We start from the raw sequence: 27,978 nt of genomic DNA on the forward strand, positions 1-27,978 counted from the left end.
TTTCCATCAGTGTCCTTTAATGAGGTAACATCAACCAGCACCCTATGTGTCTAGCAACAGATGAGGTATACATGTATGTATGTATGTTACATATATAGTTGCCAAGCAATAGTTGCCAAGGTGGCAGTAGTGCAATTAATTAATTTAACTAAGGCAAGCAATTTTTTCCAATCCTCTTACACTACAAGCATTTGAGGAAAAGAAGATTGTTGTTGTCTTTCTTCACAAGGATATGAGCTTCCACCTTCAACATACATAGAGTGAAGCTGAAGTTGCCTGACCAAGGGCTATGTACTGCCCCAAGGTAAACAGTGTGATCTTTTTCATGGGAAAAGGTAGTCAATCAATCATTACCCAGAAAACAAAACAAAACAATGCCTGGATCCCTGTCTGTTGTTCTTCACTACATTTTCAAATTCAATAGGTTACAGCTGGTTACATATTCCATGCTTCCCTGACACAGGGTGTAGAGGAAGTAAGAGAGCAAAATATTAGAATCAAGACTGCCATGGTGAACATTTCATTACCCGGTTCATCAAACTAACCTGTCGGATTTCAAGGCTCGGATGAAGTATTGGGAGTACATGTTTGTAGTAACAACACTTTGTCTTACATTTTAATGTCATCTAGAAACCCAGTTCTGCAAACTGGTGATCACAAGGGAGCATATGTTAAGTACTAAGTTGGAGGCAGTGTTTCTTACATTAAGTGTAAACTTGACATGATGAGACATTGTTGCCCTTTTAAAATTTCCGAGTCAATATGAAGTGTACAAAATTTCACTCAACTTCAGCTTCGGCTCTTCATATATCCATGACAATCAGACACACATCATGCCAATGCAGCATGTGGCTACTTTTGGGGATACCCAGGAAAGAGTAGCCCAACATACAATTCATAGCACCAAAAAATGGTTGCAGACAGCAACACATGCTGTATGACAATTCTCTGTGTGGCACCACACACACAGTTCATGAGGTATTCAGAGTTGATCCTTTGTTTTTACATTCCTATCTATGCAACATCATTTGACAATACCTTGTTTCATACTTTCAATCTTGTCAATATAAATCTAAAGGGGCATGCAAGCAAAGAGCAGGGAGTAGACATGCCAGTATGCCCCAGTACAGAATATTTGATACATCTAAACATGACATTTCATGAGATGTTGACATATTTCTGTTCCATCATGGTGATATATTTGACTATTAAATCCCTAAAATGTGCCTGCACTTCCCTTCACAGTTTTACTGACAGATTCACAACATGATAAACTCTTTTTCACAAAGCAATAATAAGTCCGTCTCATGTTTCATTTTTCTTGGCTGCAAACTGCACAGTTTCCATTTTACAGTTTTCTGCCTGCCTTACCAATAATCATTATCTTGCTTGGCAGCCACACATTACATCTTGCTGCAATGTCTTTTCAAAGTCCAAAATACAGCTCTTCTTAGCGACATTAAAATCCTCACACACACTATCAACAGGAGTCACCCGGAGGTAGCAAAGTTTCAGTGAAGGCAAATTGACATTTAGTGTTAAACACTCAAAGTTTTAAAAAAAAGCAAGCTGGTTAAATCAAAAGCATTTAGTTTATGCTAGCGAACAGTAACATATCCTATGGAACAGATAATATTACCAATGCTTTTACTACTAAAAAGACTAAAAGATAAGCTTCCACATAGCAAACTTACTAGTTGCACTGGCACGTTATCAACCCAATGTATGTCTGCTTTGGAGCCCAAATCAGTAAGCTTTTGCAGGGCATCCTTCTTTAACTCAACCCCTTTATGTAATTCCTTGGTTCTCATGGTTCTGCAAAAAGTTACAAAAGACAAGTTTTGGTGGTTTGGGATTGTAGAAGATTTTGTTTTCCTTCTGTCTGGCGAACTTCTATCCACAAAAATCTAAGAACCATTGATTTGGTGGTGATATCATTTTGCATGAACTGATTGAAAACAGTACCATTCCTTCAGATACATGGGGGTTGGCCTGCCAGGTTATTGACTGCTCAGTGCAACTACTCTATCATGACCCTGTCAGAAGCTCTGAGCTGGAGTACTAGTACCCTCAAGGCTAGTGGGGCTTTCACCTTCTCCATTTTGCTCTGCATCATTATTTCTCTAGTGCTTTCTTAGCATCAGCAACTTGCTATGGACAGGCCAGTCCAGATGTTTTAATGATTAAAAGGCTTTGCCAAACACTTTACTCTATCCATTCTGACCTGGCTTTAAAACCCACTCACAAAGTACAGCAACAAAATAACAGCAAACAGCTTCCAGACAGGCTAACAAACACTTTCAACATATCAACTTCTTCAAGAAACAACTACACCTCAAGAAAACACAACATTTGACAAGTACAGACTTAAAGGAACTCTGGATAGATGTAATCATTCAATACAGTGTGATTGTAAAAAGCACAAGCTCTAATTCTAGAAGCAACATGAAGTGATAAATGACATCAAATGTCCAAGCATGATCACAACTTGCCCTTCGTTTATAAGCAATAATTCTAAACTTTCCGATAACCTATACATGATATGTTAGAATCTTGTCTCTGGGTTATCCATTATTCTACAAGTTCTTTTTTCAGAGACTGCAAATGACTGTTTATAGAAGTAGTTTGATTGTGGACTATATTCCTGTGTCTTGTCATGTGACACAAGCAGTGCCACAACATCAGACCCCATTTAAATCACTTGCTAACAAGGTACTGAGAGAAAAGAGAAAACTTGGAGACATGTGCACTTCTCACTCAGCCTTTAAGACTTCTGAACAACGGGTAACCTACAGACAAGTTTCAACATCATTAGATATATTCCTCATTTTCATCTGCCAGTCACATGATTTCTGGACAATGATAGGAAGATGTGCCTTTTCAAAGATTTGTTGCTATAATCAGATAGAAAGGCTCAGCCTAAAATGCAGCATAGAAACGAACAAGCAAGCTTAAGGCAATAAAACTCTGATATATACACAGCGTTTTAACAAGTGGATAGCCAAACGCTTATGAGGTAGAGGTACAGATTGCTTGCTATACCTACTGCTGCACTATGAGTCTACAAATCTTCCAGCTTACAGCATCCATTATCCTACACATGCCTACATGTACTTCACTTTTCCCTTTCATGATAAAGCTACTGCTCCACCTTTCTAGTACATGCAAGCTATAAGACAACCCAACGACTAGCCTGGCATTCCAAACAACTGTCTCATTTGAAGTGGAACTGAACGTTAAACACATCAGGCAACAGGTCCTCCAACAAACTCTGGAATGCCAATGTGCCCTGAATCCCCCTTCCTTTCTGCAAGTCCCAACCTGGGCGCTTCAACACTGCAATGACGCATGGTCTCCATGCAACGTAAAAGTTAACACCATTAACCATGATGAGGTATATGAGACAAAGTAGCAGCAATCACACCAGAGGTTGCCAATTTCATGTCTTGTAGGTAATATTATCTCATTGTATGAGTCTCCCATTGCATGGGGACAAGGGCCACACAAATCTACTCCAGCCAGCCACAAGATTGCTGCCTGTTAGCCTTCAGTCTTCAGAGGTAGTTCTCAAACATCCATCCAGTAAGTCTTGGTAACATCTATATTGTATTTACTGATAACCTCACGCTACATCACGTTCCCACACTTGTCACTGTAACATTGAAGGAAATGTGTGACATTCAGTGGAGGTGCTGTCCTAATATTCAACCATACAACCATCATGACGGTTGCTATCAAATGATGGGCCATAACCACACTATAGAGTGCTCACTTCACAGACTGGCCCAAGATTTAACACAATTTGTTTGTGGGGAACATCACACCCCTACCTAGACCAGCACACCTACACCGGTGGATCTGATTTATTGTACAGGTGTACTAAAAGTAAGGACTTTTTAGATGCATGGTTCTCTCCTTTCTGTTGCTGATGTCCCTGGTGATGTTATGTTTATTGTGGCTAAGCTACCAGCCTCGCAGTCTACATACCCAATGCTAGACTGTAACAGGTGATGGTGCGATAGCGTACTCTACAAAGGGATGCAGGAAACTCCACATCCAATTAGATCTTGGCTCCTTTGAGTGCTCGTAAAGCCTTCCGTGCTGCGGCTGACTTGGCAATGCGGTAGTTGCGGCCGACACCCTTGAACTGCCCCTTGCCTATGACTGTGACTGTCACCCTCACTTTTCCATCGTACGTCCTCTCAGATGGACTGTCATGGGAACAAAAGAAGTAATGTTATGTCACTGCGAACAACTCAGGCATTCACATCTGTGATGGCTATGAGCAAACTCTTAACAAATGAGGAATGAAGAGATTGACTTTGAAGATATCATGATAACAAGTGATACACTGAGTGAAACAATGAGGGATGAATAGATTGACTTTGAAGATATCGTGATAACAAGTGATATATTAAGTGAACGCATGAGGGATGAATAGATTGACTTTGAAGATATCAGGATAACAAGTGATATATCAAGTGAACACATGAGGGATGAATGGATTGACTTTGAAGATAACATGATAACAAGTGATATATTAAGTGAACGCATGAGGGATGAATAGATTGACTGAAGATATCATGATAACAAGTGATATATTGAGTGAACACATGAGGGATGAAGAGATTGACTTTGAAGAAATCATAACAAGTGATATATTAAGTGAACACATGAGGGATGAGTAGATTGACTTTGAAGATATCATGATAACAAGTGATATATTGAGTGACCACACCTGAACTTGGCTGTCTCAGGCTCCATCTCCAGCAACTCACGTACAGGGGAGCGGGGCACCTTGGCAGAGAACTTGTCTGTAAACAAGGGTCAAGCAAACAATGTTTAAAACATGATCTTGTCAAACTAAGAATTCCACAGTCTTCCAATCATTCCTATTAAATTGTTTCTATGTCAGATGCTACTGTGTGGCAAGTAATCTTTATACAGTTGAGGGCAATATATACATACCAGTACATACATATATCTATTTATTGCATATTTTATAGTTTGTTCCTTAACTATATGCTTTTTCCTTATCTATTCAAAATACCAAAACCTTTATTGATTGTGGTTGAGTAAACAAAACACCTGTGTGTAGTACATGTACATCCTGGTCACCATCAAAAACTATCAAATTACCTATGAGAGGTTTCATCATCCTATAATACACCCTCCAGACTGTCTCCAGGGACATGCCACTGTCCAGGTAAATCGCCCCTGCCACAGACTCAAACACGTCTCCTAAAGCCTTCGGCACCTCAATGTCCTCACTCTCTTCCTCCCCTTCATCGTTGATGTATGTCTTCAGCTGGGAAACAGATCATACAATGACATGAAGTTGCTGCTCCTTAGCAATATTGTTTCATAGACGAGTTTACCAGAACCACCTTGGATGACAAAACTTTAATCAGATACAGCCTGTTTTTTTTCTCTCTCAATGATATGATGGTAGTAATACAGATACATCTGTAGGCATAATTTACAACCTTTAACAATGTGAATGATATCAAGACTTTGACAGTGCTCAAATCAAAGTCCACTAGGTGTTTGGAAACCCAGCTCCATGATTACCTGAGAGTCCATGCCCTGCTCCTCACCCTGCTCCTGCTGAAACTGCACAAAGTTGCTGATGATGTTGAACAGCTCTGGAGAGACAAACTTCAGGTACTTGTGATAGTCGTACTTGACAGCTAGAGATGCGAAGATGGTGTTGTTGACTAGTGCAGAACGGAGATCGGTAAGTGCTCCTGGAGAGTGCTGTTGGGGGTCCTTGAAGAGGTGGTTTGTGATGAGGTAGTCAAGGACAGCATCACCCAGGAACTCCAGTCTCTGGTAGCAGTCAGTGATGGTGTTGTAGTGGTAGGAAGGGTGGGTAAAAGCCTGTAGTACAGGAAATTGTCAGTGATAAGATTAAGAATTTACGGCTTTATGTACATATAAAGATCCATGTTGTAAACATCATGTGAGAGTCAGACTACTATCAGGAGCCTACTGCCCAAAGACGACTGGGTTTTTACAATGAACCACATATGCCAAGGACATTAAACTTTGGGGCACCTAACTTTAGGTTTAAGAAAAGATTTGAGTATGAGCTTTGATTTTATTTATAACATTCCAGCCACTGTAAGCATGCCCTTTTTTCCAGATGTAGGGAAGACAAAAGATAAATGTAAATGTAAATGTACACACCTGCAGCATGTAGGCCTTGTCATTGAAGCGGTACTGGACAGTTTCTTCAAACTGTTGGTACCCAGACAGCATGTAGGATAACTTGTCCTGGGCATGGGCTACGTGGTGGAAAAGTGGTGGCCTTGGTGGTGCGATGTAGCCATACTCCTCTGCACAGCTGACCTTCATGAAGGTATCAAGGTCACACACAGTACTGGGGTTCTGGTCCCAGTCGTCGTAGGATGAATCTAACCCAGACAGGTCATCAAAGGGGTCAGCATCAGGCTCGGTAAAGTCAAACTGGTCCAAATCTTCCGTAGGGTCAGCATTGGATTTGGGCAAAACCTAAAATAGCAGAAATGAGACTTAATGTAGACAAATATAAGTACCGTAAAATTCCTATTTACGTACGCACCCCTCCTAACGTACGCACCCCCGATTTGGGGACGATTGTGGGCCTGACTCAGTGAGTTGAAACATTCAGGGCAAAAACCCTCCTAACATACGCACCCCCTCTCCAGCATTTTGGTGGATAGTTAGAGGTTGACATGATCATCCTTCCGATGATGTTTACTGACTTAAAGGGTTACTGAGAAAATTTTTCTGGGTAGAAAATTTCAAACAATTTAAATATAAAAAAATGTATTATCTATTCTTTATTACTGATTGATTGTGTGGTAGCATTCCACACTTCATTTGCATGAAGATGTACCGTACTCTCAAGCTGATATGCGATTTTTCTGAGGAAGAACCCCTCCTAACGTACGCATCCCGACTTTGGCTTTGGCCTGGAGTACCTGCTTGCGACTTCAAAAGTTTAAAAAGTGCGTACGTAAATAGCGATTTTACGGTAGTACTTTTTAAAGGAATATCAAGACTTAATTCAGTGATTTCTTTTTCTAACAAAAAAGCAGCTTATCAATCTGGCATGAAATCTGTAAAAAATTTGGTGGCAAATTTGGCTAAAAATTACCTTGACTCCAAGCCAACACAGGAAGAGCTGTGCAGCTCGTGGCCCACATGTAGTGAGGTAACAGCCGAGCAGTGCCTCCACACAGTCAGCAATGCTCTTGTCTGCAATGCAGTGCTCCATATGCAAGTCATAGGAAAGAAGCCGCTTCATGGCATCTCCATTCACCAGTACAGATGCCTTCAAAGGGGTAACATTGTAGCCAGTCACTTGGGCAATAGGATTCTTTGAGGTAGTCATGCCATTTCCCCCTGACTCCACGTCCAGGCAGGAGTCCTTGCTGTTGGGAACTGCATCCTCTTTGTCCTCCCTGTTATTCTGGATACAGAAGCCAGGAGGCAGCCAGTTCACAGCTGGGTCGAAGATTGAGGCAACCATGCGCGAGGCCAGCCCCTTGCGCTTGCCAAGGCGATACAGGTTGAGGTTGGATACTTGGCGGCTGCGCATGTAGGACAGTTTGCCCTCATGCACACGGGTGTACGTGCAGTACAGATAGGTAGTGATAGCGTGCTTCAGGAAGGAATCCCCAATAGTTTCAAGTCGCTCTAGGTTGAAGAAATCTCCAGCATTGGACAGAGTGAGAGCCTGAAGGATGAGGCTGGGGGAGGGCCCAGGGTGGCTGTCCAGGTCCAGGTCAAGCATAGGCTCTAGAAATGAGGTAGATTCAGGGATGCTATTGAGATCAGGCATGTTGGACAAGGGACTAATTCCCTCACCACTGATACCATTGCCTGAGGTAGCATTGTTGCCTGGGGCAAGGCTTCTGTCCGGCTTCACCTTTCCATTGGGCACTGGTGGCTCCCCCTTTCTGCCCTCCTCTGACAAGATCTGCCCATTGCTCATACTTGTCTTGGAGAGTCTTTTGCCAGCTGATGGCAAGTCCTCACCAGGAACCGTGAGGATGGGAAAGTCGTCATCTAGGAGACTTGCCTTGGACAGATCAAGGTCATTCAGGTCCAGCCTGTTTGTGTGATTCACTTTGGCACCATTTTGTCCCTGTCCTTTCTTGTCTAATGCTGGCACTAGCGGCGTATCCAACAGCATCACATTGTCTTGGAATGCCCGCCACTCCTCCTCTGATATGTCCCACCTGTCCCCAAAGTCATCTTCCATCGCATCGTCGTCCACGTCATCGGGATTCCACGCAGAAATCTCGAACCAGGGCTCCTCCTTCTGCTCCAGTGTCGAACGGCTCTTTTCTAATCTGGCAGGAGGCTCACACGGCTCAAACACTTCCTCGCCTTTCTTCAGGTGGGGAAACTCCAAGCGTGGGTGCATGTACCCCTCTGGTAGGACTGCCTGCCCTATCCCAGCCTCCTGGGCAATCTGCACACGCAGTTCCTCTGCAATCAGCAAGGTGGTGACTCTGTACAGAACACTAGGCAGACAGACAGCTTTCCGCCATAGAGATGCTGGGACAGGGTGGATTTCACACAGCTCAGGGACCAGGATTTGCTTGCTCTAGATGAAACAAAAAAGTAAAATGGAGTCATAGGAAACTAAAAGAACATATCAAATGAAATACATGTACGGACTGCAAGTCTAAGTCTATTATCAGCATTCATTAGTGAAGAAGCTGAGTCCAAGAACTGTGGCTTGGGTCAAAGCCAGCATTAGACTGACTATCATATAATGATACAGCTCTTTTCTCTCATGCAAAATACATGTAATGCTCTAGGATGAGTCAGCAAAGACACCAAAATCTGTTTGTTGTAAACATTGTAATTTGTATGAGTAGAGAACTCAGCAAACCTGTAAGTTTTCCCGTTTGGCTTTCCTGGTCTCCGCACTGCTGGTGGGCAGAGCCTTACCCTTCTGGTTGAGGTGGCGAGGGGTCAGCAGGTTCAGGCGCGACGACGTGTGATCCACATCCAACAGTGGCTGGTCCAGGTTGGTTATGGCCTCCCCGTAACGCTTCAAGTAGTACTCGTCAAATGTAGCATAGTCAGCTGATGGGAACTCACTTCGTGGGTTCAGGGTGTAGCATATCTCAGCAACGTAGAACCTCTGTGGTTGATCTGCATTCCTGAGGGCAAGGTATCATTCAGCAACATCATCATCATCAGCAACAAGAATTCACTACAAACATGACACTTAAAACTCTCTTGTCAGCATAGTCATAATATCGAGGTAGGGAGAAGATGGAGTGTTGTTGTTGGTTTTTAGTTTACAGTTGAAACAAGGTGGTGGACATCTACAAAAGATAGAACAAGCGTTTTTGCAGTGACTGTAAGTTTGCAGTGAAGAGGTTACTGCGAAAACTGCAAACATCAAACCACACTTACAGTGTTACTTTCTAAAACTGAATTTTGGGGAACAATCTGCTAGAAATTTCTTACCTGTAGGAGGGTGTGACTACAGCATCTATGAAGTCAGCTTCTTGGAACTTGAATGGATTGTCGTGTGAATACTTGGGCTTCTCTTCGTCCAGTGATTGGTCGATATGCTCCAGAAAATTGAAGTCAATGAACAGCTGGTCAGCATTGTCAGCCAGAAGGCCTTGAAGATTAAAAAATAAGTTTAGTGTGTTTAAAAAAAGGAGGGTTACAATGCTGTTTACTAAAACTTATCTTAGCTACACTTTAGAACAGGGAACACAAAGGCAGTCCCCAACATGTACAATGTAACGGATAAGTTTTAAGATATGTGACCTTGAAAGGATGGACCACCAACAGCCGGGGACAATAATCTGACATGTTACCTTTGTTCAAGGGTACAACAAAGTACCAGGACTGCAGGTCTGTTGGGACGTAGTAGAGTGGTTTCTTCTCGAGTCGCAGCACGTGGGAGAAGACATAGCCGTGGAAGTTCTGGACGAGGCGCAGCTGGTTCTGGTCCACGTTGATCCCGCTGGCACAGAGCCGGAGGGAGATGGAGACCTCACCAGATCGGGTGTACACAGGGAAGCAAGGGATCTGTTTGGAACAAGCACATCACAGAGGATGGTGAAAAACAATGATCTTAGAATTGCATGTTTCTAGGTACATATACATTGGTCATGCCATTAACAAGCAGCAGTCAAAAAGAGTCAATGCACATGAATTTAAACAACCATACCCAGGACTGTTTCCAAGACCTGTCCCTCTGTCCTGGGACGAAAATATGCTTTTGGGGACGAAAAAAAATTCATCCAGAGAATCTGAACATCATAACATGAAATTGATGAAAATGTATTTTAGTAAGCTTAAAATTACAGTTTAAGCAACAGAAATTTACAACATGGGCTCCCAAACAATGAGTGGGACAGAAAAAAACTTAAAGTTGGGGACAGCCCTGTCCATACCTGTTCCCATCCCATCACAAGCTTGCCTTGTTCAAAGTTGATAATGATAAACACATGTACATGTACTACACTAATAGCAGACTGCGAGTACAGCCAACCTGAGGGACGTGCTTGGAGGTGAGGAGGCCAAAACAGCGAGTGGTGGACTCTGGTGGGTGAAGTTTGCGCCCACGGATGTTCAACTCTTCAGGCAGGGGTTCTGTCAGAACCATGTCGATGATGTAGAGGTAGCAGGATGCTGCTGGAACTGGCAGGCTCTGTTGGAAGGCCTTGGGGATCTGGGAAGAACAGGCAGTTTAAAAACACTGTGAACTTACCCTTCCAAAAAATGAAAATAAAATTAAAGTTTATTGGCATTTTGTCCCGTCCAACAGAGAGCTGTAACTTGTAAGGAATGGTACCTGTTTCTTGTAGATTTGGTGGCGCTTGGTTGTCCCAGGTCTGGCGTGTCCATCACTGTCCTCCACCTCAAACTCCTCCTCCTCCTCCTCATAGTGGATCACCTCTTTCCCCACAGGAAGGAGGTTATCATCCAGCTCACCTGTATCATTCAAGACAAAAGCATGTTACGCAATCATGAATATAAATTCATTAAAAACCCTAGTCATGGCTAGCATCCAAGCAAATGTGAAGGACTTACAGTATATCATTGTTAACGACTAAAGGTACTATAAATGCAGACAAGCAGACCTGCAGGAACTGGAATCTTACGAACCTATAAGACGTCATAACTAATTTATCACTCTTTCAGGTGGACCATATTTTCTGTGACAGCGAATGCCGGAAAAAATTAATTTTTTTTTTGACCAGTGATTACTTTAGCACGGTCAATGCTGTCTGCATTGGTAGTCATGATATCTGTAGAATCTTACCAGCCTGGTGCAGTAACTGACAGGCCTTCAGAGCCACAGCCTTCTCAGCCAGTCGGCGAGTTGGCATAGCAGGACCCTGGATGGGGTCTCGAAGGGAAGAGTTGATGGGGAGGTAGAGCGTTGCCATGTACTTGGTACCATCAGCGCCACTCGTGCTGTCGACCCGAGACTTTGGGGTGAGGTGGGTGAACACATCACTGGGGAGCTTGGAGCAGTATCTGTTTGGAAATTTCATAGTTTTAGTCTGGGAGAAGAACCAAACAAAGTTTCTGCAACATCATTATGTAAAGTAGAGGAAACAGATTTCTTGAGAAAAACTGAAATTCTTTTCTGTTGCAATGTGGAGTCTTCAAGCTTCATCAGACATCAGAGTAAGGAGCTAACTCACCTGTTGACCAGCCCGATGGCTGATGTCATAGTGACCCTGGGACCTCCATCGACCTGGCGTGGCATGTAGGGTGGGACCATGTCATCACACAGATGCTCCCAGATCTCCTCCTCCTTAGGCACCTCGTTCTCTGCCCACTTCTGCCGCAGGATCTGTCAAGGATGCCATTATAGAAATGATTACTACTTTGTGATAATACAATGGCTAAGAATTTATGAGATACAATGAACTTTCAAAAGTATTTCTTATTTAAAGTTATTTGCCTTTCTCCATGTTTGTTCAATATCACATTGCAAGATGTCCATTTAGAGATCTTTTTCAACATTTCTTCTACAATTTTTTTCAATGGCATAGGTTCTAGCTATAGGTGTAGTAGATGTGGTGTAGTAGACTATCATAATCTAAGTAGAATTCACAGGAGGGGGAAAAACATGGTATAAAAATTTTCCTTTGGGAAAAAAGAGGTATGCAATGTAAAGTATTCAAAAATTTGCACCTTCTCTATTCCTTTAAACTGCACCAGGTCTTCCTTGAAGCTGTCCAGCTCATGTTGTTGCACCAGCATCACGTAGTGGGACCCCTGTGCTCGTGCACGGCCCTTTGACTGAACGTAGGACCGGTAATCCTTGGGCAGGTCGAATCTCACCACCAGGTTACACTTGGGCACATCCACGCCCTCCTCCACCACACTGGTTCCGATCAGCAGGTTGTTCTCGTGCAAGCGGAAGCGTCGCAGGATCTCCTCCTGTCGGCGGAAGGCCATCTCCGTCTCCCTGCTGCGCATCCCCCGCGAGCTGAGCCCGTGGCCGGTGATGCAGCTGCTGGAGATGTAGGCCAGGTCAGGGTCACTCTTGGCAAACTCCTGTCATTGCAGAAAATAAGCAGAGGATGAAAGTTACTTCTGAACAAGCATAAATCATGTAATATTGGGTATCATCAAAGAGTATACTTAAGCTTCGAAGTATGTGGTTTCATATGTAGCCAGGAGTGGAAAGATTCAACAACAATACATGTATAGTGTCTAACATATCTTGTTAAGGATGTAACTTAACATACATCTGTATAAATGACATCAATTCACCTGTAAGAGCTTGTTCAGCACCACAGCAGTGTATCTTCGCTCCACAAACACAATCCCACACAACTGGAATGAGGTATTTGGGTCCTGATTATCGAGGTTGTCCCGTCGACGGGAACTGTGATAGTGATTCTTGCTATTCATATTGCTCACACTCTTTGAGTTCTGAGGTCCATTACGGGCATTGTTCATCCCCTTGTAGCCCCGGGGCCCATTCCTGGATGCTTCTGGGGCTCCCCGGCCGTTGTTCTGGACATCTGATTGCACTTCGTTGGGCTTACATTCCCGCAGCACCTCCAGCAGACGCCGGACTTTGGGAGTGACAAACTGAACATCGACGTCCTCCGTGTCTTTGAATGCCTCATCACACAGCAGGTGTACATGATGCATGACTGTGTGTACCCAGCGCAGGAACAGCTGGTGCTGCTCGCTCCACTCATGCCTGAGGAAAGGTCAAAAACCAAGATGTCAGAGAAGGTTTCCAAAACCTCAAGTTCTAGGCTGTTTGTCAGATCTTACTGAAGGGAAGGCAACATCTTCACTTATAGACTGGTCAGTTATATTTTGGACCGCTAAAACTTTGCCAGCCTTTCCATTAGAATAATTACAAAATTACTACACTAAACAGGACTGTGAAAATGTGGTAAATCATGCACATACAATCGACTACTCCTGAGACACATGTAAACAATGATTCTCCTTTGTCCCTTAACAGCTACATGGCTATAATGGTATAAGTTCTTTGTTGGTGTGTGATAAAATGTGCAGGTCAATTCTGATCAGTACTTCTGAGATGTTTTCCCCCTCATGCACAATTAATTTGAAAACATCTACTTGATGAGTTTCTCCAGCTCCCGGTTGATGAGGATGGCAGCTCTGCGGGTGGCCCAGGTGCCCAGCACCTCCAGGATAGCTCTGCACTCCTGTATCGCCTGCTTTGGCACCTGGCAGGGGTCACGCTCCCCCTCCTCCACACGCACACGCACTTTACAGCTGGAGATAAAAGCCAGGGCATCATCTACAAGAGTCTGCAGTGCCTGTTGTTGAAGAAACGGGGAAGAGCATACAATCAACATTTGGATGTAACATTCAGAAAAGATTTTCTGTTAAGACAAGATAACGTCAGATTGTTCTCAATATTCATGATGAAACCAAATAAATATCATATCGGAAAGAAAAACAAACCTGACTAAGGCCGGGCTCATTCTGGGCAGGACCAGATTCGATGACGACTTCATTGGGCTGGGTAGTATACCTGTCCACTCCCACCAGATCTGTGGCTGTCTCTGCAGAGCTCCTGAGGGTAACAAGGCAAAGACAATAAGGTTTGAATTATATGGTTAGAAACAATACTGGTGATAAGGCCCATGAAGCTCATTAGTGCTACATGTTTGGTGTGACCAGAAATAACAATAATTTGTTTGCAAATAGGGCTTGGATTCTAACCATCCCTGCTACACCTGCTCTTTCTTTGGTGAAGGAGCACAGGGTGCCTTTATCAAGCAACATGCTCCTCAAGGATAAGACAAATGACTTATCATGATTTTAAGTTTCTGGTTGTCAAGGTCTACAATCTTATCCAAATACAATGCAGTAGAAAATGTGCAGCCCAAAAAGAGATAAACCACAAATTTTGGGGATGATACAATGCTAGATCAAGACAGTTTGCTCTCACCGCAGGGTGACCTCCAGGGTTCTGACCCGCTGGAACAGACTGTCAGGTGCACACTTCCCCTGCAGGATGGAGGCTGTCAGCCCCAGGACCCTCGGGTAGTCCTGCACCTGGCATGTGTCAAAGGTCTTCATGATCTCCCTGTAAGGGTGGTGGCCCACAGCATGATGGCACTCATCTATGATAAGCAGGTTGACTTTGGACAGAGGTAGGAAGCCATGCTGCAGGATGTCTAGGAAGATCTGGGCGGTCATGACCAGCACATGATGGGTATCAAACTCCTGTTGCCAGTGGTCCCGTGTCCAGAGGTCCACACCCATGGCACCCACATACTCCCCGATACTCAGGTTGGTATGGGTGGTGATGACGGCAGCCTGTTGCGACACCAGAGGAACTGGAGTTCGACACAATAATAATAATATCAATATATAATGTTCTCTGTGGTAAATGTACAGTTCTTGTGTATCAAATTGTCATTGGTACACCAATGAGGCTTTAAAATACTGATAGCTCTGGGTCTTCTCCAGGGTTTTGCACTCTTGCTTGATCCAAATGGGATATATTCAACAAGTGAACTGAATACTAGTGCATATGACTCTAAATTGTAGGTATTAACGTTGTTTTTGAAGTTTTGCTCTATGTCAAAGCAAAGAGCAAAGCACTTCTCCTGCAGACAGTGTAGGGAAAATACATGTTCACATCCAGCAACAACTAGACATGGCATTAAATCCACCAAAATTCATAGGAGTTATGAAAAATGATGATGTACAAAACCTTGGACAGCACCACAAAATTACCCAGTAAAATGATGTCAAATAAGCCCATTACTGTTGCTTATTGCCGTCCAATTTCCACTTAGATGAGGCACTTACACCGACGCTTATCCAATTTGAATGGGATTAGGGTATGTCACCCTAATCATTTCCCCAGCTGGTCCTTGCTGATTATTATACCTTTCTAAGCAGTTATCATATGCTGGGGTGTTTCCCAATTGCCCTGTTAAAGCTACATGACATACTGTCTTCAGGTAGCCATCTTCTACTTCATAATTGAGTCGATTCCTCAGGCCTACCAACAACAGACTGCAATCACTCCACAAAAATAGGTACCATTTATGGAAGTCTGTGCTTGCCTAAAGCAGTTAATCTTGTTTCCACCTCCACTGGAGTTGATACAATTTCTGTGTGATGATTTCGAACTTTTTCTTTTGCAAAATGGATCGCTTCAGCGTGTTCAAATTGTCAGTAAAATAGGGTTTGTAGGGTCATGGTCAACACTGTCATCTCATAATGAGTGCCCATACAATACCGGTGTACCAGAACCAATCTGGAATAATGAGTTGCATAATTGCAATGTAAAGTTTTAGCAAACTGAATGCAACTAAACTTGATTAACCTGTCTTTGACAAAACAGACTGGGGTTAATGCCATCTTAAGTCTACGGTAATTCCAACTATGGTTACAAAGTATAAGAATTGTACAAACCTGTACACATGTATATCACCCTTCATCTAAAGTAAGCATGCCTGCTTGTCATAATATATTGGCCAAACTTCATGCACTTAGGTAAATACCGGTAGTCCTAATGGGGCTATAATCTACACATGGTGCATGGTGATTGGAGTAAATAAAGTCTACCAAATATTATAACTGCTTGTAGAAAAATGGCAAAATCTTTTCCTAGTTTTTCCATACAGTAATGTGTCCATATACTGGTATTTCTCAACAGTGAAAGAAGCAATGGCAGTAAAATACATGCCTCCATATACAAACAGATAGTCAAGGGGTACAAGCAGCTGCCTGCCCATCACTGCTCTCTTTCTCCACAAACATCATGGTTGCCTGGAATTGTCAGGTAATTGCCTAACTAATGGTTCTGTCTTCACAGCCTCCAAGTTGACTTATGGACCCATTATCTCCAATGGCTGGCAAGACAGTTGACTGAGTTGTCTTGTCAGTGGCGGTCGGGGTCAAGACAGCAATAACGAAGAGTGTGACATATCACCTCTGCGTAGGTGAAATCTCACAGGTAAAGGTAAACTGCTGATAGAAGTCCAGGCAATGTGGAAGTATTAGTATTCTGATATACCGTAGCAAAGGTACCAGCAGCATAGTCCAAATAGTTCTAAACTCTGGCATACATTTGCAAGGAAGGGATGGTCTTATCTGATTTACGCTACAGTTGCCCTCCATAACCAACCATTTTTATCTTATCACATCTGTTACTGTCCCAAGTAAGATGTTGGAAATAGGAAATCGTTCACAGGGGGAGAGAATGAAATTATATTTTGCTTACAAGCTACTGAAACAAATTTTCTACCAAATATATCAAATACAATACACCAAATAGCTAGATTTCTGTTTTTAAAAGTTAAAAGGTAGATCCAGTATGAAATATATCATTATCAGGCAACTATAGATAGTAAATGTAAATAGTATAGGCTTTTAATTGACAGAGTGAAGTTGGTCTCTGCACAATGTATGCAGGACTATAGAAAACATGCCAAAGCCAAATTGTATTTCATTGTCCAAAAGATAGATATTCAAGCTATAATAGTATCAAATGGTGCTAAATATGAATTATTTGACTGTCCTACTCACCATTGTTGACTAGGAAGAATGTCCTCTTCCCACCATCACTAAGGGCTGCCCTGGTCTGGCTGCTGAGCTCTTTGATCAACATGACAGCCACAAATGTCTTCCCCGAGCCTGTCCCCAGACACACAATGGTGTTCTTTTCCAGGGCTGCATCTAACAGCTCCATCTGAGGACACAGATCGGGATGCAGAACAGATTGAGGAAAGTCGCCCCTCATTTTTAGGTAGATGACTTACAACAGGACACTCATCATTTTACAAGGATACCTCGCAACCTTCCATCATCCTAAGTAGGGTCATTAGTATCCGGTATCAGTCTCCAGGAGATTTCCTTGTCTCAGCCTCTAGTACAATTCTGGCCCAAAGACTTCAATCCTGGTTTCATCTTACTGAAAATCTATGAAGGAAATTCAATCAGGAAACAGATGTAGAATGCCCTTTCTAGAGGAGCACAGCAGATCTTAAAGTGTTGCAAATGCACCAGTGCAGTTTGGGATGGTCAAAGAAAAATGAAATAAAGAGCTAAAACAGACAATTATCCTACACATCTTTTATCTGAAATGGTCAGAATCAAACTTTTATTATTTTTTCTGACTCACTTGCCTACATGTGGTTTGTTTTCATTGGATAAACCTCAGCCTTACATATCATAATATCTAAAAGAATAACCACTGATGCATTCTTGCCCTCCTGACCTGGTAGAGCCTTGGTGTGAAGATGGACAGGTGCTGAGGTTCCCTCTGCAGGTGACATGTCCGCTGCTGGGTGGTGCGTTGGGCTGGGGTAGGGGCCATGGAGGCAGGGAGGCCCGTCCCGTCCCCTCCTCCTCCTTCTGTCAGATTATCTGACATGGTTTACAGGCTTACCTTGTCTAGTCTGGAAGGAAAGGGAAGAAAGGGGTAACATCAATGTTGGTAACTCCCTGGTACTTGGTCTGTTAGGTATACACAACTGATATAGATTTGATATGCAGTAACATTCCAATTTGATGTCTGGGTGTTGACATGACAATTTTGTAAGCCTAAACAACCATCGACTGAGTGGTATTTCTGGCTTATAGGACTATTAAAATTGTATTAGAAAAAATTAACACACAGCAAACCAATGACCAAATTAGTTGATCACCATGATATAATTCTGATCAAAGAAACAATCTGACACTGTCCACAAAAGCTGATATGCAAGGTAGGACAATAATCATTCCCAAGCATCAACACCATGCTCATGTTCATAAAAAGATATGAACATATTATAACCCAGGTATCAGTCATATTTTCAGCGCAGTTAATCAATAGGAGGCCCTGAAAGGCCAAAAGCTGGAACTTTTGTCTAGACCTATGTTAACGGCTGGTTGACTGTCAGACAGTACATGCTATCTACTATAGATCAACTTCCAGGACAGCCCATCTGCAAAATAAATGGTCTGCATTGTCAAGTCTGGCATCCTCCTGTCATGGCAGAGATTAACACTGGCCCAGTGACATTTTAGGGGCACAGTGTGGTGGGCATGGCGCTGCCCTGGGGCACACTGACTGTTGTTAGGGCCGCAGAATGACAGTAAACTAACGGTTTTAGCCTCATAGCCAGACACCAGACAGATATTGGGTAGATTCCCATTAATTTCCATCAATTTTTGCACATCGTATTCATTGAAATGAATTCAGGTTGTGTCCTCAGACACTATTCAAGCAAAAGCCTGTTCTGTCTTAAGCATGCTAAGACTAGCAACACATACCCTCAGGTTTACCAAATTCCCATAGGTTCTACTTGCCAATCACAAGGATTGTGAAAGATTTCTCTGGAACATTCTTTGTAGGCAGAATAGAGGGAAGAACAGAAACAGCACAGCTAAAGAAAAAATATTCTTCAGATCCAAAATATTGAACATGGGTAAAAAAGGCCAGTCGATCACAAGAAATACATATTGTGAGAGGAAAAAGGCTTTACAATTTGATGAATCACATATTGTATTTGTTCTGAATTGGCTTGAATAACTACATATTTCACATTTGGTTCTGGAGACCAATGAACCAACTTTCAAAGTCCCCTCCCCATGGCCTCTCCTATTTTGTTCTTTCAAGGACATTATATAGGACCACTTAGGTTTTAAGTGGCAGGTTTTCATGTCTCCTTTCTTCTCTTTTCTGTTCTTTGATCCTTTTCATGTTTTCTTGCCTTGCAGCTGTCTTCACTGGTTGGTGTATATGTGAATCTGAGCCTCATCAGCAGAACATTTGACCAGCAACCTCCTACATACTGACCATGACCAGCAGGTTACAGCTGTCAGCTACAAATGAGGGGTCATCTGTCTTGTCTGCCAATTGTGACAGCTGACCAGCCCACCTCATTAGGCCTCAATAATCTAATTTAGGACCTATTCAATACTAGTCTGGTATCTGTTTGCCTTCAAGGCAAAAAGAAAAGTCAAGAAAGAGACATAAGATTTCACATTGCTTCTACATTCAAGTAAGAACAGAGAGTAATTGTTTGTGGTTACAAAGTAAAGAGTATTACTAAGTTGTTGATAGCACAATAATTGTGGTATACCTGCCACCAAAAAAAAAAGAAGAAAAAAATATTATTACTGAAATCAAGAATCTGTTTTCAAATGTATGAGGAACAGGTTGACACGATGTTGATCAAGAAAAAGAAAACAGTTCAATATATATAGTACAAGCACCCTATTTTACAGTCAGTACAAACTATCCAAGTGTAAAATCAACAGGAAATTCTGCAATTTCTGCAATCATCTCTGTATCAGGTTACCTGGACAAGCTGATCATGGCCAGCCCCCTACCTGCTCACACTGCTAGACAAACGTCTGCAGCTGGAGCAGATACACACAGCAGAGTATAATCTATACCCACCCGTACCTGCATACAAGGTCTTTTCTACCTAGGATTCTTCTTCATGCCAAATTGTCTGACCTTTATCTCACATCACCTTACCCGGCACATCACCACTATTGCTCCTGTTATCAATGCCAGATAACTGATAAGCATGTCTACTATACAGACATGCAACCGAATATGACACACCCAAATGCCATGTAATGAAGCGACTCACATCAACAGGCAACAGCCAGCCTCCTATCCAGACAGGTCAGGTGAATATGTGTCTCACTCTTAGACGATGCCCCCAAGGTGTATCGGGTGGCAACTTACTATGTATTTACAGCTGTAATATTACTTCTTTTCAGAATATCTTTGAGACTAACACAGAAAATGAATATCAGTTCATATGCATGTGTATGAGATGAGGTTGTAACTCAAAGTCACTTAATAGCAGTTATAAGTTGCCAAACGGATGCAGATGACATTTTTATTTTACATTTTTTATTTTCATGATTTACGCTACTAACCTGACAGTAAAAATGAAAATGGGAACCGTAAAATGTTGGCATATACACACGTCTATGTTTGTCAGCTTGATAAAGCATGTGACTGAGATAGGCTACAGAAACAGGCTGCAGTCTGGCTAACCTCCTTGGGCTAACCAAGCATTGTAAATTTAGAAAAGAGAATTTTTAACACAGACCGGGCTGTGTATGGACTGTGTACAAACATACTGGAAAGACTATCCATACAGATGATAAATATAAATATAATTATATCCAAGTTTAAGACACTCCACTTGTTCTGTTAGTTGGCAACTTGATAATGTGAAATGCATATGCATAATGGCTTTGCAATCACACTTGCAAGTAACCATATCTTAACGAAGCTACAACCCAGACAGGCGGCTCATGTACATATTTGCCTACAGGTGTTGTGTCTGGCGCCTGCACAATAACCACACCTCAACTCAACAATATATCCAACCTACAATTATGCAAGAAAAGTGGACAAGATCACTGCACACCGAAAAGTCACTCGAAATGGAGCTTTTGTTTCAGAACGAATGGAGGAAAAAAACACACCATGATATAATTCATAAACTGACTAGGTTTGGACTATTCGCTGGCACGTAAATGTAACAATCAATCTATTTTTAAACAACATCCTTGCCCTAAACGTTTCTTTATGTAATAGCTATGACTCCTGTGGATACATATTGTCAGGGGCAAGTAACGTTATCACAAGCAGAGTGTCGGATAGGAAAGGCACTGTTACTAACCTCATGGAGATCCTTAAGTTTAGACACAGTAAGCCTGGCGTTCAGCACAAAAATGCAAATCACGTTCACTCATGCCCAAAGGTAATACGGGTATGAAAATAACACCGCCACACCAACATGAACATCAAAGTGCAACCTAAACGGTTGACTCAACATAGAGCCTGTTCACCCAAACCTGTTGTGTGAGACATACACACCTGCGGTAAGAACAAGAAGTCAAGGAACATACGAAAATATGCCGGCAGACCTACATCAGCACGTGACCTGCGATGACCTTTGACCTATAGCGTGGTGGCAGACAAACAGCCTTGCCACCGTCATTGTTGTACGTTCAAGGTCATTCTTCCTTTGGTGTATATTCTCAAAGAACAAAGAATGACACACATGGTAATAATGAACCTTACAAAAAAATACAACCTCTCATATCAAGTTACCTTTACTACTTACAGACTTTCTATAATTACCTTACTCATTTTACTGGCACTCTTGTCCCATCTGGTACAACGGGAAAATTACAAAAAGTCATAACTTAGACGTACTGAATGCTATATGTATACAGTAAAGTTGTTGTCTAAACACACATTTAGACATCTTAGAAGTTCTCAACATCTGAAAAGCCTGGTAATGCTTTAAAATTTATGATATATCCACAGTAAAATATCTGCAAACACAAGTTATACTTTTCATTAAGTCATATCTATTTTGGGAGAATTAGGCAAAATGCAACATTTAGTGTGCATTGTTCTATGTGCTATGTGCAGTTTCTGTGCACAGAGTTTACCCATACCCCGAAACAATACAAACAAGGAAAGCTACCAGGAGGAACATACTCAACCTTGACCTTCATCTTCCCAGCACCTACCCACATCAAGAATCATCACAATCCAACCAGAGGCTCTTAAGTTATGCTGATCACAAATATCTGGAAACACACACCGACAAAAAGACAGACACACACACTCACTCACACACACACATGGACACACACACATACCTACACACCGAAAACTATACATGTACCTCCATCTTTCATGGAGGTAAAAATAAAAGACAATTGCAATGCTGCGATGTAGATAGCTGTAGACAATATCCCTTGTTCCTTTTATCTCCCCTACACATTTTAAACTATAACATTTGTCGATCTGAGTTCAAGTAAAACTGTCAAGTCACCCTTACTGATACATGCCAGCCATTCCTAAATTATTTTCTTCATTTTTACCAAACGGTACATGTCAGGCCTTTCCTGTTTTTCCGATAATCCTGGATACATCTAAATATCAGGCATAAACGTAGGCTGGAAAATATCTGTAACACCACCCTGGGTACAAAAAGGTCTTACCCTAATGATTGATGAAGTTCCCGAGTATGTGGAGACTGTCTGTCTACAACTTTTACAGATAAACCCAAGAGATAAATCTAAACCTCAGATCAAGTCATTTCATTTTGAAACTGGGTGGTCCAAAGATATATATGAAAGGGAAATTCCCAGTGCACTAGGCCCAGTCTGGATGCCCGATCTCTCTTTCATAACACAGCAGGTGGGGATATCATAATCATGTTGTAGAAGATTTATTTGGGGAAGTAGATGGCAAGAACAGCTCTTCTCCTTTTGCTAGATGGTAAGAATTGAATCATATTTTTTAATGCCACACCCAAACAGCTCCTGCTTGAGGGTCTGCATGGGGGGGTCCTGGCAACGCTTAACGGTAAATTCAGGCCAGCTGATAACGCTTAACGGTAAATTCAGGCCGGCCGATAACGCTTAACGGTAAATTCAGCATTTTTAGAACATGAGATACCCCTGAAGACGACGGTTTTTTGCCACTAGTCGTCCTTATCTTGTGGCAAGAGACCTACTACGCTATGCCATTCTCGCACGCCTGCTCCGAACCCTTTAAATTCGGCGGCGACAGGAAATTTCATGATCACGATGACGAGTGCCGAAGGCGCGACGAAAATTTTGAAATCTTGACCCTCTGAAATGCTATTTCCTGCATTCTGAGGGGGGGATTTTGCTGAAGAGTAAGCTAAGTTTTATGACATCTCTATTTGAAAAAAAAAAAAAAAATACAGAAGAGTTTCAGGTTGATTTTTGAGAGGCGTCACGCCCTCCAGACCTCGCCGGAGCTAGCTGCGACATGCTCCCTGGGAGAATTCTTGACACCCTGAAACGCTATTCCTTGCATTTCGATGGGCAAATATTACTGGTAATGATATCTCTGTTTGTGAAAAAATACAGATGAGTTTCAGCTTTGAGTTTTGGGGGTCGACGCCCTCCTGACAATATTTTTCGACGGAGGCCCGGCATGCACCCGGGGAAAATCTTAAAATCTTGAACCGCGAAATGCTTAATTTCCTGAATTTTGAGGAGAAAAGTTTGCTAGTAGAGTGAAAAATAGAAGTGTTTCAGTTTGAAATTTTGTGGGGGGCGCCCTACCGACATATTTTCGCAGGAGCCGTGTGCTTCCTGGAGAAAATTTTGAAATCTTGACCCACTGAAATGCGTTTTCCTGCGTAACGAGGAATTACTTAATAACGCTTAACGTTGAATTCAGGATGACAAATAACGCTTAACGAGGAATCAAAACGACCAGTAACGCTTCACGAGTAATATACCGATAACGCTTAACGGTAAATTCAGGGCGGCCGGTAACGATTAACGGTGAATTAAAATCGCTCGTAACGCTTCACGAAAAAGGGCATGCAGACCCTCCTGCTTTTCTAAGGCTGTCTGCAATAATAGGAAATTCATAATTTAAAAAAAATCCAATGATCTTCTGGTAGTTTTCATCATAATATCCATGTTCCTTTGAGTAGTCATACCTACCCACCCACCAGTATGCTTATTGTTTGTTTGCTATCTTGCTGCCAAATCTGGTCCTTCTGAAACAACTATACAATTTCATAGTAGATCTAAAGGTAATTTGACATATATAAAAACCAATGTAATAATTTTACCCCTGGCACAAGCAAAGCACACCCAATCTAGCTTTCTATGATCTAGTTTCCGTAAGAGGATGATAATGCCAGCACTTGCTGTCCAAAACAAGACTTCTGTGGTGATTTCCACTTGTGGCATAATGCAGTCTAGTGCCTAAACAGGCTTATCCCTCTGTGGTCAGGTTCCAGCCACAAATATGTGCTAACAATCTCCTTTCCCACTAGTAAGTAACCCAGGGTCTTTATAATTGTATACCTATCACATGCATGTGGACACTCACTACTGAGGTCAACAGTTATATGCTTTGTATTATACAATACTATATGTGTGTGTATATGATTGGACTTTCTCATTCAAATATAATATTTTCTTAGAAACAATGACTATCTTAAATCCTGCAATAGACTTAGAAATTGTTCCTGGACCAGTGATGGCATTGCACCATCAAGACAATCATAATATTCATATGACATCTTACACAAAATCTCATCTTATTCACCGTCATCTTATTCACCTAGAAGTTCAAAATTTTCTTCTAAGAATAATGTAACACTAATCCTACAAAACACTAATAGTTATGTCTATCTTCCGACCAGTCTATCCATGGGTTGGGACAGAGAGGGGTTAAGACTAAGAGTCCAAATGCATAAATGATTTTTATCACATTTTGTCTTTTTTCTCAAACTTGTCAATTAAGGACCACACTTTTATCTTTTGACAGATTTGATAACTAAGAAACCTGTTAAGATGCAGATGTTTTGTGAGGCACAGACATTTGTTTGCTTCATAAATTACTAATTTGGATTTCACTTTAGAGTATTTCACAATATTCCCAAGTCCTTTAAAGAAATATGAAGTAACAAATACACCACTTTTGCTGGTTACTGAAATGTTGTATTTGCTAGAGAAAGTCAATGCTCATTCATGATATCTAAACAAGACAGAAATTACTGCAAAATACTAAAGGCAAATCACAATGTAACGTTAAGCAGCAGCCGAAAGAAACCAAAATGTTCTCCATCAGAAGAGGTACAAAGAACTTCTTATAAGCACGGGAATAATTGGCCAACGTAGCTAGTGATGCGTGGTGTGCATTCTTAATTTGCAAACATGTCACACAAGAACCCTTTTCAAGTTTTATCTCGCTTCCCAAAACCTTTGCCACAAGATGAACTGGAACCAGTTCACTGAAAACTGAACAATGTCAATGTCTCCATATTACAAGATCTTCAGATTGGTTGAATATACAACATACGTTACGAGGAAGGGACAGCCTTCCAAAGGAGGTCTCTCCTTTCCACAATATCACCACAAACTAAATTCTATTCACCACATGCCATTGAAGGAGGACCAAAGTACCTACATGCTGATATTTTCTCCTTCCTCTCAGACCCAGTAATAGCACATGGCAACAGAAAAGTACCTGTCAGCTCTGCACCAGCAAATACTGATGTCATGTACACTGTTGGTAATGAAACCGAGGATTAATGTTGTTGTTTACAGCTGTCTGGCTACGTTGAGACTCTTGAACCTGGCTCCTTTTACTATCTCGCTCCTGTATGCACGGCTCCCTTTGAGATCTATACAAGTCTCATCCAAAAATGGCTGCTGAAGCCTACCATGGCATGATGGGATAGCTGTAGATATGGCGTTGGCAAAACATGAGCTGCGCAACTCCTTCTACTTCCTTGGGATTAGGCGGAGTGGGCATGGAAAGCGACTCTACAGGAAGAGAGGGTCTGCCAGCACATGACATGAAACTGAACACAATGTCTTTAGATTCCGTTTCAACTATAGAGTAGTTGAAGTCATACTCATGGAACAGATCACAGGCCATGTCTATCTGGGATACGGCTCAAGCCAGACAGCCAAAAGACACATCTTAAAAATTACGAGCTGCACGTACGTGACTTTGGCACTAATGCTGTACCTGTGTCACTATACAACTGTTTTCTTAAGTCGAAAAACAGGTAGAGACAGGACTAGAATTACTAATTTTCGCGCACCATGTAGGAGAAAACCGCCACTGGCAAGAATGCCACCAACTGACCAAGTCCCCTACTGGCTAAACAAGCTCTCTCCTGCAGCTGCAAATGTGAACCTCAGAGAGCCCAGGCCGTCTCCATGACATACGCATGTAACAGCACCCTTTACCTTGGCTGGAAATCCTGTTCCTGCATCACCCGTAGCCGACCAGCAAAATGGCTTCCACCCGCACCAAACAACGTCCATGAATGGGGAATTTCAATATCAGTTGATCTTTACCAGGCACAGGGTCGGCTACAAGCAGGGTGGACGTGACCTCATTTGCTATGGGGACCCAGTTGCCTTTCACATGGATCTGTTTACTCAAAGCTACACCCATTAACGTGGGCAATACTCTACCGCAACTGAAAAGATTTCCACCTTTTGTCTAAGAATTTCTGAGCGAGGCTTGCTGGACATACGAGGCATTTTACCACTGACCCCGCTGGAAGGTTGCAGGGGGAGGCCATCCTCATGTATTACCTACACTAAATGGCTTCACCAGACAACTGTGCAAAACAATGTAAGAGGTCAGGGGAAAGACATGCATTAGGGCACCAAACAGGCTCCCTGCAAAGTACCATGTTAAACTTGCACTTGGACAGTCCCTGACAGGGCTGAATCCGCTATAGCCGTCAATCCACGCAAGTATCTAAACCAGCATTCAAAAATCATGATTCTCGATCAGAACAAGCAGCCTCCAATCCCTTGGAAAGTTTACAAACTGTCTGTGAAGCAGTAAACTTTCACGTTTATGTCTGCTGTGAACAAAACTGTCCCCTTGTCACAGGTTTTTAATCGATTTTTCCGGGTATAACAGGTATAACAACATGCAAGACAAGCCAGTTGAAATGTGAAATAACCGTTCTCCCTTACATACCCCTCTGGCAGCCTCCCCAACTGCCGCCTCACAAACCCAAATAATACTATACCTGTATTGTAAGATGACTTTAAACCTGAACTCAGCCTGCCTTCTCTCTGCCAGAATGGAAATGATCCTCCTCATTTGAGAAAAGACATGAAGATGATGAACACAGTGGGCAACTGCCAGGAACCTCAAGTTTGCCTATGACGTCACCAGTTTTCAAAATTTTGGAGTAAAATCAAATACCGTTAATGTTTACATCTAATAATTTCTCTCCCAACTGTTGATGTTGGCAACAATATCTTTAAGTTTGACCTACTTCGTTTTTAACTGCTTTCTACTACAGACCGCAATGTCTGATCGGTCAGCAAATACAAGTTTTCCATTTCTGGTCAAATCTTACAATGTAACCCTGACCTCTACTCCCACCACTTTCATATGTACCCACGGTCACATTCACCAAAACAACAACAAAACCTCAAGTCAGCCTCTATGATCTGACAGAATGCATTGCCAGCAATCATTACGACAAGCATCATAAATCAGAGTGTAGATATTTACGAGGTCGTTTGTACTTGCCATCCTGAATTATTCTTGTTACTGTGGGAGTTTACGAGGGAGCCATGTGATTGTGTGCGTGTGTGTTGGTGTTTTGTGATGTCTGGAAGGTGTCTAGACAGAGCGCCATACATTACACACATGCACGTCGGTGATACCGGGCAATACAAACATCTCTGCCTCTCCACCCACCACACCGTCACCACACTGCTTACCGATTCTAGGCGTTATAGATGGCGGTGGCACCATGGTTTGCAGAATGAGGTAGACAGTTTCGTGCCGACGGGACGGGACAAAGTCAGCCCATCATTCTGACCCGAACACACCTCAGCCGCTCCGCCGGCTAAACCTCAAGCCACTAACTCAACTTCTGTACCTTGCTTCAGGCTTGCTGGAGGTGGTGGGCGTTTTGTGGGTACCTAGTTTCTGACTCAAACGTTCAATTT

The 27,978-nt window shown here is 42.3% G+C and overlaps 1 protein-coding gene across 3 annotated transcripts; it reads right to left on the minus strand.

Annotated features, from left to right (window-relative positions):
- Nucleotides 1-27,927, minus strand: LOC136433422 (endoribonuclease Dicer-like). 3 transcript variants are annotated; one of them, XM_066425618.1, is made up of 21 exons: nucleotides 27,748-27,927; nucleotides 17,723-17,903; nucleotides 17,032-17,194; nucleotides 14,435-14,825; nucleotides 13,945-14,056; nucleotides 13,594-13,796; nucleotides 12,763-13,201; nucleotides 12,178-12,543; nucleotides 11,682-11,833; nucleotides 11,294-11,511; nucleotides 10,823-10,962; nucleotides 10,520-10,699; nucleotides 9,840-10,053; nucleotides 9,478-9,637; nucleotides 8,891-9,164; nucleotides 7,142-8,599; nucleotides 6,190-6,513; nucleotides 5,572-5,880; nucleotides 5,140-5,308; nucleotides 4,739-4,814; nucleotides 1-4,211 (listed from the first exon to the last, which is right to left on the minus strand). In XM_066425618.1, the coding sequence occupies exons 2-21, from the start codon at nucleotides 17,876-17,878 to the stop codon at nucleotides 4,061-4,063; spliced, it is 5,655 nt and encodes a 1,884-aa protein (XP_066281715.1). In that variant the 5' UTR covers nucleotides 17,879-17,903; nucleotides 27,748-27,927; the 3' UTR covers nucleotides 1-4,060. The 3 variants fall into 3 exon arrangements, with proteins under 3 accessions (XP_066281715.1, XP_066281717.1, XP_066281716.1); XM_066425620.1 differs by lacking the exon at nucleotides 27,748-27,927 and adding an exon at nucleotides 27,042-27,110; XM_066425619.1 differs by lacking the exon at nucleotides 27,748-27,927 and adding an exon at nucleotides 26,239-26,344.
- Nucleotides 27,928-27,978: the final 51 nt, after the last annotated feature.

The sequence above is a fragment of the Branchiostoma lanceolatum genome, chromosome 4, assembly GCF_035083965.1.
Source record: "Branchiostoma lanceolatum isolate klBraLanc5 chromosome 4, klBraLanc5.hap2, whole genome shotgun sequence".
Classification (NCBI taxonomy): domain Eukaryota; kingdom Metazoa; phylum Chordata; class Leptocardii; order Amphioxiformes; family Branchiostomatidae; genus Branchiostoma; species Branchiostoma lanceolatum.